This window comes from Triturus cristatus, chromosome 6, assembly GCF_964204655.1.
Source record: "Triturus cristatus chromosome 6, aTriCri1.1, whole genome shotgun sequence".
In the NCBI taxonomy this organism is placed as follows: Eukaryota; Metazoa; Chordata; class Amphibia; order Caudata; family Salamandridae; genus Triturus; species Triturus cristatus.
Genome location: NC_140589.1, coordinates 393,064,455 through 393,078,063, shown reverse-complemented (window position 1 = coordinate 393,078,063; position 13,609 = coordinate 393,064,455). Strand labels below are relative to the sequence as shown.

The 13,609-nt window shown below is 44.4% G+C and overlaps 1 protein-coding gene across 1 annotated transcript in view; it reads right to left on the bottom strand.

The window, feature by feature from the left end:
- Positions 1-13,609, bottom strand: part of SH3YL1 (SH3 and SYLF domain containing 1) — a 483,838-nt gene that overhangs the window by 219,348 nt on the left and 250,881 nt on the right. Inside the window, exon 5 of the mRNA XM_085610793.1 lies at positions 3,366-3,478. Coding sequence (XP_085466919.1) covers positions 3,366-3,478 — 113 coding nt within the window. The remainder of the gene's footprint in view (positions 1-3,365; positions 3,479-13,609) is intronic.

Sequence of the window (13,609 nt, the reverse complement as noted above, 5' to 3'; positions counted from 1 at the left end):
GGACATTACAAAGCCCTCAGAATACACTTTAGTTTCCAAGCGATAAAGACCTATTGGTCAGGACAGGCAACCTTGTTAGGAGTTATATTATTTATTTATCTTGCTTTGACATTTTAATGGTACATAGTAAATATACGTTCATAGGATTTGAAAATGTATCTTTGGTTGGACCTTAGGTTACTTTCTCAACTAGTTTATCTGAATCTCGCTCTTTCCTGCGTACCCTGTAATCTTTTAGAGTTAAGTCTACACCTCAGTCAAACTAACAAATGAAAAACAGGGCTAACATTAAAAGTGTTTGCCTCATTTCAGAGAATAGCTAAGTTTGGATGTTGTGGGAGGCTGGTTAAAGCACATCATGTCTTACTCTTCTCTGTTACTCCTAGTAACTCTGGGCAACATTTGCAAGGGAGGTGGTCAAAAGCTTAACCCCAGGACAACCACAACCCCTTTAAGATATTTGGATGTTGCTCACGGGTATACAGTGTTAGAAAGACACCCTTTTAGGCCTGTTCACCTCCATTTTTCTTTCTGAATGGAACTGGTGCTAGCTAACTCTTACGGAGTCCTGGGCTCTGCTAGTTAGGCCCAGGGCCAGTGATATGTTAAACACAAACACATACATTGAGGTACACCTATAATTGGCAGGACCTACCCTATAAGTCCCTAATACAGAATATGGCCAGGGGATGAAAACTACCTATAAGTACCTAGTATATAATAGGCCATGGCAGTGTAAAGGCCGGCATCCTCAGTTGCACTTTGGTGGTATGGGCACTTTAAAAGTGATAATGTAACTTATTTTTACATTGTAGGTACCCCCCACTCACCAGGTCTTCCCTAGTTGTTCCAGGGGTGGGGAGGGTGGGGGGGGGGGGGGTGAATGTGACTGAAAGCAGGGTCCCTATAAAAGAGGTTTTATAAAACCTGGCGAGTGAAAGCTGCCAATTCTACTTCTCTCCAGTCTAGGAAATTCACTATAAATTCGACTTTGGTGCTGTGGGCACTATGAAATAATAACCAAAATCGTTTTTGCAAATCAGGAACCCCACAGGTCTCCCCTAGGTGTTTCAGAGGTGGGGAGTTCTGTAATTATGAACAGAAGCTTTATAAAGAAGGCTTTATAAACCCTAGTGTGGAAGAAATTGCAGATTTATCATTTCCCCTTGAAGATGGTTGTCCTCATAGGCTAACACTGCAATATGTTATGGACGCATACCTATTGTTAGGAGAGTGAAAAATATAATTCAAAGACTAAACAGAATGGCATTGATAAATCCGGCAATGTGGCATTGTTGAATTTATCATAACCTGTACAGTAAAGAAGTTAAGACTTTCTTTTCTGTCAGCGAAGATACAGTCTCTGGCACACTTTCCTGATTGGTCAGCCCTGGGGGATTAGCCAGGCTGCCTTGATTAGGTGATAAGTGGCCTGGCCGGGCAGAGGCTACCTGATGGAGCGAGCTCTGTGGGGCACTGGAATGCCAGAGCAGGGAGTGGATAATAAAGCATCAGTTTCAAAGGAAGAAAAAGTCAAGCAAGCCCGTCAGCCAGGGCCAACCCCTCTCACTGCCAGATGGGAAGCTTAAGGAAGGAATTCACAGATGTGAGGGGGGGGGGGGGGGGGGGGACGATTATGGAAATGAGCCATACTCTGAGTTTGGGTTAGTTAGCTCTTGCTGCTCTGCTGAAATTTCAGCCTTGACGGATTTTGAGAGAATAGTGCTGTCTGGGACGAACTATGCCACATGCTGTAGGAAGTGGTCATGCTCTGGGTGCTACCATGCACCTCATTGGACAGGGGTGCTCTCCTACTCGTCGCCAAGGAACACTGGATAAATATGTGAGAGGTGTAGAGCCTCTCGGTTCTGCTGCCTGAAACTACAAGGAGGAGGACTTTCCTCCTGAAATCCTGATCCGCACTCAAGGGCCTGCCCAGTGAAGACTGCACCTGCTGCACTATCTGGGAATACAGCTCTGAGGACTTTGCCTTGCTTCAAGAAGGAGTAGACTCTCTGCAACTACAGGTTAACAGAGCTTAACTGACCCTTCTCCAGCCAGAGTCCCTCTGCTGGAGTCCGTCCAATGGAGTTTTAAGGGGTTGACCAAGTGCATTGGGTGAAGTGAAGTCGAGGCCTGCCAAGGACTATCTAGGAGATTCCAGACATTTGGATAGGTGTTTTGTACACTTGGAACCCACCAGGAGACCTTCTAGAAAAACATCCAGACCGGCCACCTTCAACCATGACCCGCCCTGGATTTCAGGGTCATTCCGCTGAAGAACTCCAGAGGTGCAACTACCAGTGTTTGACCGGGGGCTCCCTGAAAGTCAAGCCGGCAAACCCTCACTGAATCCAGACTGGTGGACAGCAGGGAAGGCCCTTGGCAGAAAAAGCTCCAGAAAAGTTTCTAAATTTGTAGGTAACATTTTAACCGAGGCCTACTGCATGGGGTATCCGAGAAGGGCTCCATCGCAGCCGGCCTCTATAACCCACCTTCCAACATACATTAAACAAGAAATGGAATGAACAAGCTGTAAAGTACCAGAGCAGTTAATAGCTTAGAACAGTCATCTTATCATTTAACTATCTACTGTCGCCTACATGGACCTGTAAGAAATACACTACACCAAAGTTCTAGAAGAAGAACCTGGCACTTGCAGTGTTTGGAGTTTCTTACACAAAGTTTGTCCCAGTCAGTTTGTTACTTACTGACAAAATCTACACTCTGTTGCAAAGACTGTAATTCTTTTTACTTTAAGGCATTTAGGGAGGACATTATGAAATTTCAATATAAAACAGAACAACCTGATTACATGGATGCTGCAAAACAACTCAGGTTTTATGCAGGTTAGTCACAGAAAAGTCTCTTTCAGGGAATGTATAAAAAGGTGTCCTGCACTAGCTGAAGAAACCAATAACAGCAATGGAAAAGAGAATATAGAACTATTTCTTCCCATGATTACATGGGTAACAAAAGGTTCAGCTGCAGCGTAAGTAACAAAAAACACAAAGGCCTTGAGAAGCCTAGTACCAGTTGCAAGAACATTTTAAAAAGTGTTTGGAAGACAAATAGCTTATAGTCCACACTATTGAGATGGTGATATCGAACATACTAGAGAAGACCCTGTATGGTTGTGAAAAATGAAGGCGGGTCACAAATGTGTAGTACCGTTACATACTTCTGCATTTATGTAACATCTCAAAAAACAGTTTCACCCCTTTTTTTCCATGACTAGGAGATAAAACAAAATGTTAATTCTGAAGCAGTGCATCATTTTCTGATGATCCACGACACAAATGCAAATTAATTAAAAATTCAGAAGCACTCAAAAAAACGACTAACACATTTGGAAAAATACATACCTGCCTAAGGGTCCAAGAGCCACAGTAAAATTACCTCCAAGAGTAAGGTTGCCACCTTTTGCAAAAGCAGAAACTGCTCTTTCTTGATTTAATATGATCACTAAATCAGAGACCTGAAAGGAATTAAAAATATGAGATTTATTCTGCTATTTTAATATCACCTTACTTTTCTGTTCGCAAGCAGTGAAAGAAAAAAGTGAATATTAAACTCGTATGACACATTTCATTTGGGAAAACTGTTGATATATTTTGTAGAAATCACAGCTATGAAATGCATTTGCACATATATTCCAAGTAAAAGGGATAGAATGAAATTCCCCTTTCATACTAGACTGTCTTAAGCACTGACATGGTATTCATTTCCAGGTTTTTTCTTTTTTATAGTGCAACTATACCCAGGAAGTCACAAGTGCATTTTATAGGTAACCAAATCTGATACAACACAAGAGTAAAGGTACTAGGATAGGGAGATGAATAAATAAACAAGAGAAATCCAAATAGGGGATATAAAGTAGATTAGATTTTCAGCGGTGTTTTGAAGGGGTTGAAATCGGAGTAAAACAATGATTTAAGGCTATCTCAGGACTTCAAACAGCTGTTTGAGGATAAAGGGGCATATGCATCAACCAAACGAATACCGATTCCTTAATAGCGAAAAATAAGGAATCGCCATTAAGGAATCGGTAAATGGCATGCATCAACAGATTCGGTAAAATTTAGCGATTCCTTAAAAAATCGCTAAATTTACCGATTCCTTAATAGCGGGGCACGCAAACGGCCTCACTAGCAAATAGCGAGTTCGGTAATACCGAATTAGCTAATAGCGAGTTCGGTAATACCGAGTTAGCTATTACCGAATCGGTAATAGCGAAATCGCAAATTGCCGCGTCGCGCCGGGAACGTGCAGATGACATCACCAACCAGGAAATACTGCTGCCCCACCCACATAGCCTCGACAGAGGAGCAGACAGGAGCTGGGAAGAAAGACTGCCTGTGCAGAGTGAGGCCACACCGATTCTGCAAATCATATCAGACATCCATCATGGCGCAGGAAGTGCCATCCAGCGCAGAATCTGCACGCAAGCGCAAGAAGAAGTTTTCGGACAGGGAGCTGGAGTACCTTATCGAGGGAGTCTCCAGCAAACACGACCGCCTCTTTGGCAAGCTGTCCCTCAAGGTGCCGGAGACAGAGAAGCTGCGCATCTGGCTGCGCATCCGTGAGAGGGTGAATGCGGTTGGCGTCACTACCCGCAGCATCGACGACCTTAAAAAACGGTGGTATGACCTGCGGAAGCGCGCCAAAGAGAGGATTGCGGAGAGGCTCCGGGAGGCTAGCAGGACTGGAGGCGGCACATCTACAGCACCATCCAACACAGCCCTGGAGGACCTTGTGGAAGGGACGATAGAGCGGGAAGCCGTCGTGGGGGTGACCCAGATGGACACGTACGGCGCAGCCACAAGTGCCCAAGGTAAGATGCATGCCTGTGCCACACCCAGCATAGCGTAAATCCATACCCATGCCCCCAGCCCAATCTCACTGTGTCTGCAGCTCTGGCACAGACAGCTCCACACATGACACTAGTGCATCTTGGGAGTTGTAGTCTAGTCAGCCCAGTGTGCATGTACAGGCGTAAATCCAATGAGCATACACCACATCAGTTGTACATGGATGGAGACTGTTCATTTGTTGGACCACAGAGGGACATTAATGGGTACAACAACATGTAGGTGTAATCATCCCACTAATCATGCACTGTTTCACACACAGATGCATCACCTGGGGACTCGGACGACAGCGACCAGCTGATCATTTCGGAGACACCCGTCGAGTCAGACCAGGAGACAGCGCAGGATGCGCACGCATCGCCAACACCTGCCACCCCACCAGCACCACCTCCACCAGCGCCACAATCAACGGCACCAGCACCAGTGCCACAAGCTAAGGCACCAGCACCACTAGCCAAGGCACCAGCAACAGCGCCACAAGCAACGGCACCAGCAAAACAGGCTGCAGCTAGTACAGCCACAATAGCGCAGAGGCACAGGCACCAAGTTGCGCCCTTGCAGGAGATGGTAACACCCCCCCCGCAATTGGCACCCAGGCAGCGCACATACACACCACCTGATGCACCACCTGGAGGCTCAAGACACGCACGGCGTCACAGGGCTCGTCGCAGTTCCGTCTCCTCAGCCGAACAGGATGTCCCAACAACCTCTGCAATCGAGGAGAGGATGCTGCGTACACAGCGCCTGCAGGGACGACATGTGGCTAGCATTAGCTGCAATATCGTGCGCCTTGCGAGGGAGATGCGCGCCATGACTGCAGCAGTCACCGACATGGGCACGGCGGTCAGGGACATGGGCACGGCGGTCAGGGACCAGACCACTGCGGTTGCAGAGGGCAATGCTCAGCTCAGGGAGGAGGTACATGAGCTCACCCGTGCCATGAGGGAGGGCCATGAGTCCCAGAGGAGGAGTCACCGGCAGCTAATGTTGCGTTCCGCCGCCGCTACCAAGGCCATAACACGGCACAGCAACAGCACCGCTGTGTTGGCACGCCGCACAGTCTCCCTGCAGGTGGACCTTGGGCACTTCTGCGGGGATGTCGCTAAGTCACTGGGACACATCACCACTGCTGTGGAACACCTTCAGAGCAGCACATGCAGTGCTGCTGCATTGGGAGGGGATGACACAAGTGAGGCTGCCTCCAGTGTCAGCAGCGTGTCACTGGCAGAGGCCAGCACCAGGCGCCGCAGTTCGCGTGCCTCCACGGGGACAGGCCGTGGTGAGGCATTGGATACACCTGAGCGGAGGCTTGGGGTACGTGGCAAGCGCCACTAGACAGTTGGACATGCATGCAGGACCATGGTGGGGCAACCATGGCCATCCAATTATTGTGTATGCACAGGCCTGACTTTAAGGCACCTTTTATTTACATGAATGCAATCGGAGCATGATTTACAATGCTAGTTTTGTTGCACAATCCTCAGTGCTACTGTGCATTAAACAGTTGCACCACATACTAACTTGTAATGTCTCATTTTCCCATGTTTCAAAAATTATTTTGCATTATGTATGTCCGCCTCCTATGGCCCTCTGCTGTGTTTGGGATGTGTGCCTGTCGTTGTTGGGCGGGTGGTTGGTCATCCCGGTGGTCGTCATCCCTGTCCACCTCTATGGGTATCCCCCTTCTGGTGGCAATGTTGTGCAGCATTGCACATACAGCAATTATCCGGCAGCATGTTTCAGGTTGGTATAGCATGGCGCCGCCAGTCTTGTGGAGGATTCGGAAGCGGCTCTTGGGAATCCCAAAAGTCTGCTCTATCACATTCCTGGTGCTGATGTGTGCAGCGTTGTAGCGATGTTCCTGCGGGGTTGCAGGATTTAAGTATGGGGTGAGTATGTATTCACGCAGGGCGTAGGCACTGTCACCCAGAAGATAGGAGCATAGACTTAGCATTGGTGATGTACATACATGTGTGGTGTTGGGGTGGGGAAGCGTATTTCTACGTACCTAGCAGGAGTCCCTCTCCAAATTCTCTGTTGATTAGTCGCCTGTGCATTCCACTGTGGCGGAAGATGTAGGAGTCGTGTGTGCTCCCTGGGAATTGTGCCACTAGGTCCGTTATGATGTTATTGGCATCGCACACAACCTGCACGTTGATCGAGTGGTATGACTTGCGGTTCCGGAATATGTACTCATTTGCTGCGGGAGGACATATGGGGATATGCGTGCAGTCGATGCATCCAATCACATGTGGGAATTGTGCCACCTGGTAGATTGCCTGTTTGGTGCGGTCCAACTGCTGTGGGGTTGTGGGGAAGCGGATGTGTGTGTGTGTAGCATTGTCAGCATGGCATCTAGGAATCTCCTGAAGAAGCGTGACAGTGCGCTTTGTGACACACCTCCGGCCACCGCAATTTCCCCCTGGAAACTCCCCGAGGCCAGTAGGTGCAGGCTGCATAGGACCTGAACGTGCGCAGGGATAGCATTTGTCCTGTGTGTCTGGTGCTGCAGTAATGGTCCCAGGTCTGCAATCAGGCGCATGATCATGGCACGATTGAGGCGGTACTTCTGGTACACCTCGTCCTCATTCTGCCCGAGCAAGGTGATGCGCAGTCTGTATACTCGCTCCTGGACCCTTCTCCTGCGCTGTCCTGCTGCATTGATCCGCATCCTCCTTGCAAGCACGTAGAGGGCAGCCATTTTGTGGGAGCCAACAGGGTCTCCTGGGCCACATTTAAGGGTTTGGTGATTGCCTCAAGCATTCGCACATGTATTTATTTTTTTTGCATTTACTTTTTTTTTTTTTTTCCACTTTAACTCCAGGTTTGGATTCCCCTTATTTAGCTCTTGCAAAATAGCGATTCTTGGGATTTTCGTTATTAGCGAGTTTTGTTGCATTGGGGTGCGATTCGTTATTTGCTATTGGCAGTTTCCGGGAGCTAATAGTGATTTCGGTAATTGCTAATTCGGTATATAGCGATTCGGTAAATTAGCATTTTGGGTATTAGCGATTCGGTATGTTCGCGGTTATTTATTTTGCGATTCGTTATTTGCTCAGGTTTTGGGTTGATGCATTGGGATTGGGTATTTTTACCTCAATACCGGGAGCTATTAACGAATCGGTATTTTACAGACTGGATTTTGGCTTGATGCATAAGGGTGAAAGTCCTTACTCTGATGTCCTATCTGTCCTAAAGAAATAGTAAAAAGTATGGCTGCAGAAGGAGAAGTACCTAGGTGAAGGGCCTTGTGAGTCATGTCAAACAGATGATTTTTGAGCAGTGCTCTTACTTGAATGGGCGGCCAATGAAGTTCATTTAGTACCAGGGAAAGGTATTTGAATTTTCTGTTCAAAGAAATCAACCAAACTGTGGTGTGTAAGACTGCCTTGGTGAGAGAGGGGCAGGATTGTGGGACCCCCTGCAAGGACTGTGTTGCCACAGTCCAGGGAGAGAGGATTGCAACATGGGCCACATTTCTCAGTTGTTGAGGAGATATTTCTCAGAGCATGGAGGAAGAAATACTCAGAATCTGAGTATTGTCAATAATTAAACCTAAAGATTTTACAGAGGGAGAGAGGGTCCAAAGTCATCAAAAGAATTGATTCAGAAGAGAACAGTCTACTCTCTTTTTGTTTCTTGTGGTGAAGTGTATGGGGATTTAGTAGAACGAAGTTGCTTGGCATCCATAATTTCTTAAGGCAAGGCTTCTGTGAGAGAATATCATTCAGAAAGGTTCCTAAAGGGAGTTGCGTTTCATCAGCATAATGACGCATGCCAAAATCGGTCTTATATAAAGGTTCCAGGTAGAGGTTGAACAGTAATGGAGTCAAAATTAATCTTGAACTCCACGGCTCATGTTGAAGAGATGTTTTTTTACGAGCTTTACTAGATGGCTGTAGTTGGAGAGGTAGGAGTTGAACCAAGGACAAGGGCAATTCTTGTGCAAGTACCCTTAGCAGAATATGGACTATCCAAAATGTTGCCCAGAAATTCAGCAATATCAGCAGTCACTGCATTTTTCCATAATGTAGTAGATGTTAACTACCTTCCAGGAAGCAGTCTCTGTGCCGAATCCACTTCTCAACCAAGACATTGGTTGTTGTGGACATTTTTTTACTAGCTGTTACAACATTCAGTATTCTTTCTTTTAAATTTTTTTTTAGTGAGGAAGTACCCAATACAAGAATATCAAATCGACATTAGTGGCTAAATCATTTTATATATATTTTTCATCCAAATAGATCATATATCCCTTAGTCCATAAATCTGAGCTATCCCGTTGGCAAGGCATACATGTTGATAATTGCTGCATTTCTTGCCCCCAAACATGTTGGAAATACTTTAGAATTTTCTGATTAACCTTAACCCATCCTTCCCTAGATTTCCTCTGAGGCAACAAAGAAAGGATATGCTTTATGTCTATCCTTCATGCACTGCAAATCTATCCCTAATAACAACTTCTGCTGAGGCGTGATGCTGACTCAAGAATTTTAAAATATCACTCAAGAATTTGCAAATTGTATTCCTAAACTCTGCGAATTTCACACAGGACAAAAACATATGTCCAATATCTGTATCTAGTACTTAATATCTCCTGCCCAAGATTTAAAGACTGCTGAAAATGTAGATAATCAGCAGCTATACCCAGTATCCTGCCCAATTTCCTTATTTAACATCTATATTATCAAGATTAATTCAATGAGCAGCTTGTATATAATTTAAATGTTTGTGCCACACTACGTATTCAAAGACTCAATGACTGTTTTCTGATCCAATGATATCGTATCGTTCAGTTTTTGAATAAAATCATATTTGTAACTATTTAATAACACTTTGCTGCAAAATCAACAAAAGTACAAATCCGACCCCTGGATAAAACATCTCCTTGTTTCCATATAACCAGCCTCTTTATTACTCATGAAAGACTAATGGAAACAGAGGAGAATCGTAAAGTGGAGTGTAAATGTTATACCAGGCAAAATACCCTGTTTACCCTTGAAGGCTGCCCAGGTATTATAACCAGCCTTGACCGTTTTAAACCTAACTTATTATTTTTTTATTTTTTTAAAACTCCGTTCTAAATTTCTAGGAGGCATCCTATTGATTCCTTCCCCAGATTTAGTTCATAGATTCGCGGCGGGCTCGCTGGTGCACAATACACCCTCCTAGGGCCCACTATCAACGATTCCATATATTACAGCATGACAGCCGGATGATCAAATTTAAAGCAAGGAACAGCCCAGCTGCTCCTGTCCAATGGAAGACGAAAAACATCAGGGCCTTTCTCAACCTTTTATACTCCTTATACTTATTACATATACCATCCAGCTTGCTTAGCCAATCATTCCCTACTTCCAGTGGAATTGCTTTAAATAAATAATTAATTATTCAATGGGTTTGCCAAGGTAGGTCTCATACTGGCCTATAGTTGTTGAAGTTACTGGGGCCTAGATCTTAGTGATTTGAAGAAGAAGTCTCAAAATAGTTGTTCTCTGGAAATAGTTGTTGGCTTTCAGACATCTGAAAGTCCTGTAATGAGATAGGCAAGGAGGTGGCCCATGTGACTGAGGTTTTAGGTTAAAGGCTCCCTCTCTAGATGCTGGATGGTAGGCATAAATTTGTTACATAAGAATTTTAGCTCACCTTTGAATAAAGCCATCCGCGTATTACAGATAGATACAGAAATTCCAGAGAAGGCTTAGTAGGTGTGTGAAAGTTGTCACAGATGCATTTAAATAAGCACCTGCTGCATTATTAGAGGATTACATTTATTCTTATATACGGTTGGCTTGATAGATAGAATATTTTTCTTGCAATATTTCCTCTCAGCTCTTAGTCTAGTCAGCAGCATTGTGGCCTTTGCGGAGTGCCATTTTATTTCTGCTCTTTGCCGTGTTCTTCTAAGGAAGAAGAATCTGTCTAAAAATCATTGGTGAGTGGATCTGAAGAGACAATAACATATAAGTTTCAGTGGATGGCATTAAGATGTCAGTCACATCTAAGATGATCTTGTTAGAGTGTGGCATGCAAGTGTCAATGTCATTGGAGATGTGGGAAGTGGATCTAAATGTGAGAGGTTGTCAGGTTGAAAATTAAACAGTGTAGATTCTGTGCTTTTTCCTATAGGCTGTGTCTAGATTTTAGCAGGCCTAAATGTTGGTTTTTGATAGTGCGTATCATATTTGATTAGGAAGTGAACAGCCATCAGTCCATTTCAAAATGAGTGTGGAATGCCAAAACTCAGATGACCAAGAATGCAACCATTGTTGAGTCATTCTTTTCAGTGGCGGCTGGCAAGTATTTAGAGTGGTGATGAGGGGAGAGTTTTCCTAAAATAAAAAAAATACATTATAATGGCACTTACCTTCCTGGTTTGCTGCATGATGTCCTCCTCATTTCTCCTTGGAGCTCCGGGAACCTGGAAACTGCACTACCCAATCCTGGTGCTGCTCTCACAGCAGGAGAGAAGCATCAGGATTGGAGGAAGCAACCTCTCTCATTGTTCTTAGACAGCTGGAGGCCTGTGCTTTCTATAAAGCAGCTGTATTAAGACAGATAGGTTAGAGAAGTTTAAAATGCACGTCTGTCTGGTTGTAGCAAGACGGCCGGCCAAAGGGGCATGCACACTTTAAACATGCGCATAGCTCCCTGCTGCCACTCAGCAGCAATTGCCCCGTCCCATCCTGACACACTGTTGAAGACGGGTTGCTGAAAAATAAATTGGTAATAAATGAACTCTATTACCATTTTTTGTGTCAGCTCTGTGAGCATTTTTTTTTTGCAGGCGACGTTCCTCTGCTCTCGAGGAGGAGCGGCTCCTGATTCATTTGATGGATGTTACTTAGTTCAATGCACTCATTACACAATGTGTTTCAAGGCGATGTTAAAATCACCAAAAAAGATGTTTCTGTTTGAGGGAATATAATTGTGTACAGTGCAATCAGCAATATAAACTACAAAGTTGGCCTTTAATTTGGATGGATGGTATAGAAGTAGTGTAAGTAAGTAGTATTGGAGGATAAAATCGGAAAAGAGATCTTCAGTGACAAAAGAAATGTTAAGGAGAGAGAGGCATTGCAATTCAGATACTCCTTATAAATGACTGGATAATCACCCCAATGACTCCACGTCCCACCTCAAAGATTTGGCAGCCCTTTGGGACTAGTGAGTGGATGATCACTTGTGAGTGATATAGCCAATATTTGGTGATCACAAAATGTCCAGGTTGTGAGTGTCAATTTGGTTAACAATATCGCTGGGATGAGTATTTACAGAAAAAATGCTGTCTAGAATAAAATTAAGAGAAGGTGTGATGTTAATGGAGATGGTCTGTAGTCATAATTTTGTTGCAATTAATGATAATCAACTTGTTGAGGTTCATCTGTTTTAAAGAGCCTTCTGAAGCTCTGCTAAAGCTGCAGAGTGCTGTTGAGGGATGGTTAGGCTGTTTACTCATTGACAGAAACCTTGATCAAAAGGAGGTGGATTCAAAATATGAGAGGTGCTGTGAGCGTTCTAGTAGCAGTGGTCATAGACAGGAAGTAGGGGCCTTGTCAAGGGCCGAGTGATGCAGGGAAGGTGAAGACAGTCACTGCTCTGAATCAAAATTTGAAACTGCTTGATTGCATTCCAGGGTGAAACTTGATATCAAGGATACTCCAGCCCTACTGGCCACCAAGGAGTCTGATAGCAGCGGGCCAGCAATAGTTTTGGCCATGTAATTAGCGAGTCAGTATAAATATGAATTAAGACAAAGGAGACAATACAATGGGTGTTGTTGGGGAGTTGGAGCATGAGAACATCACATCAGCGGAGGCAGTGATCCAGGCTTCGGCAGACTCTGTGGGTTTATCAACATCAAAAATGGTGGCAGTAGATACCAAGACTTTTTTGTACTTTACACACAGTCAGGGACTTCCCAGGTGATGGAAACTCACAGTAAGAACACTTTGGGCAAGTTAGGTGAAACTTGGAGACAGATCACAGAGCAGATGGTGGGTGAATGAACCTTGAGAGGAAGCCCTTTATTTGCAGCAAAGTCAAAATAGACCAGAAAGGTTCTCTAGACATGGAGAGCACAATAGTGTTGCCCTGGTATCTAATGAGGTTAAGTGATGGAGAAGGAGTCCTGAGCCGCCATAAGTCGCAAAATGCTGAAGGGGTCCAGGATATGGAAATCCAGAAGTATAATGGCAGCAGACAGGATTATAGGTGAAAACGATTGAGGCTTGAAGGTGCACAGGATTATCCACTCTGAGAAGTCTGAAATGTTGAGAGTGAGCAAAGCACCTGGGTGGTAAAAGCACCAGTAGTTGTTCAGAAAAATTATGCTGTTTGCTGATGAGCTTGGTAGACTGCTTCTTTCTGTCTGTGAAATACTTTCAACTTCTCCTTGGAATTTAAGCCACTCTGTTCTGACATATTGGCAGAATTGTAATACTGCTCAAAAACATTGTAAGGGAGAATGTGCTTTGGTAGAACTTACTGTTTTTATTAACAAAATATACTGAAAAACTGTATTAACATTTGCTGGCACAATTCTTACTACCCTCGGTCATTCATTTGCTTTTAATTAAACAATGAGCAAATAGAATCCGGTTTAAAATATATGACTTCTACAAATAATCCATTGGATTTTAAAGTGCATTTTTGTAGTTATAACTAAGGTAACAGCATTCTATGCCCTCTTCCCACAGCTCAACAATTAAGACATATCTTATTACTTTTGAGGATAG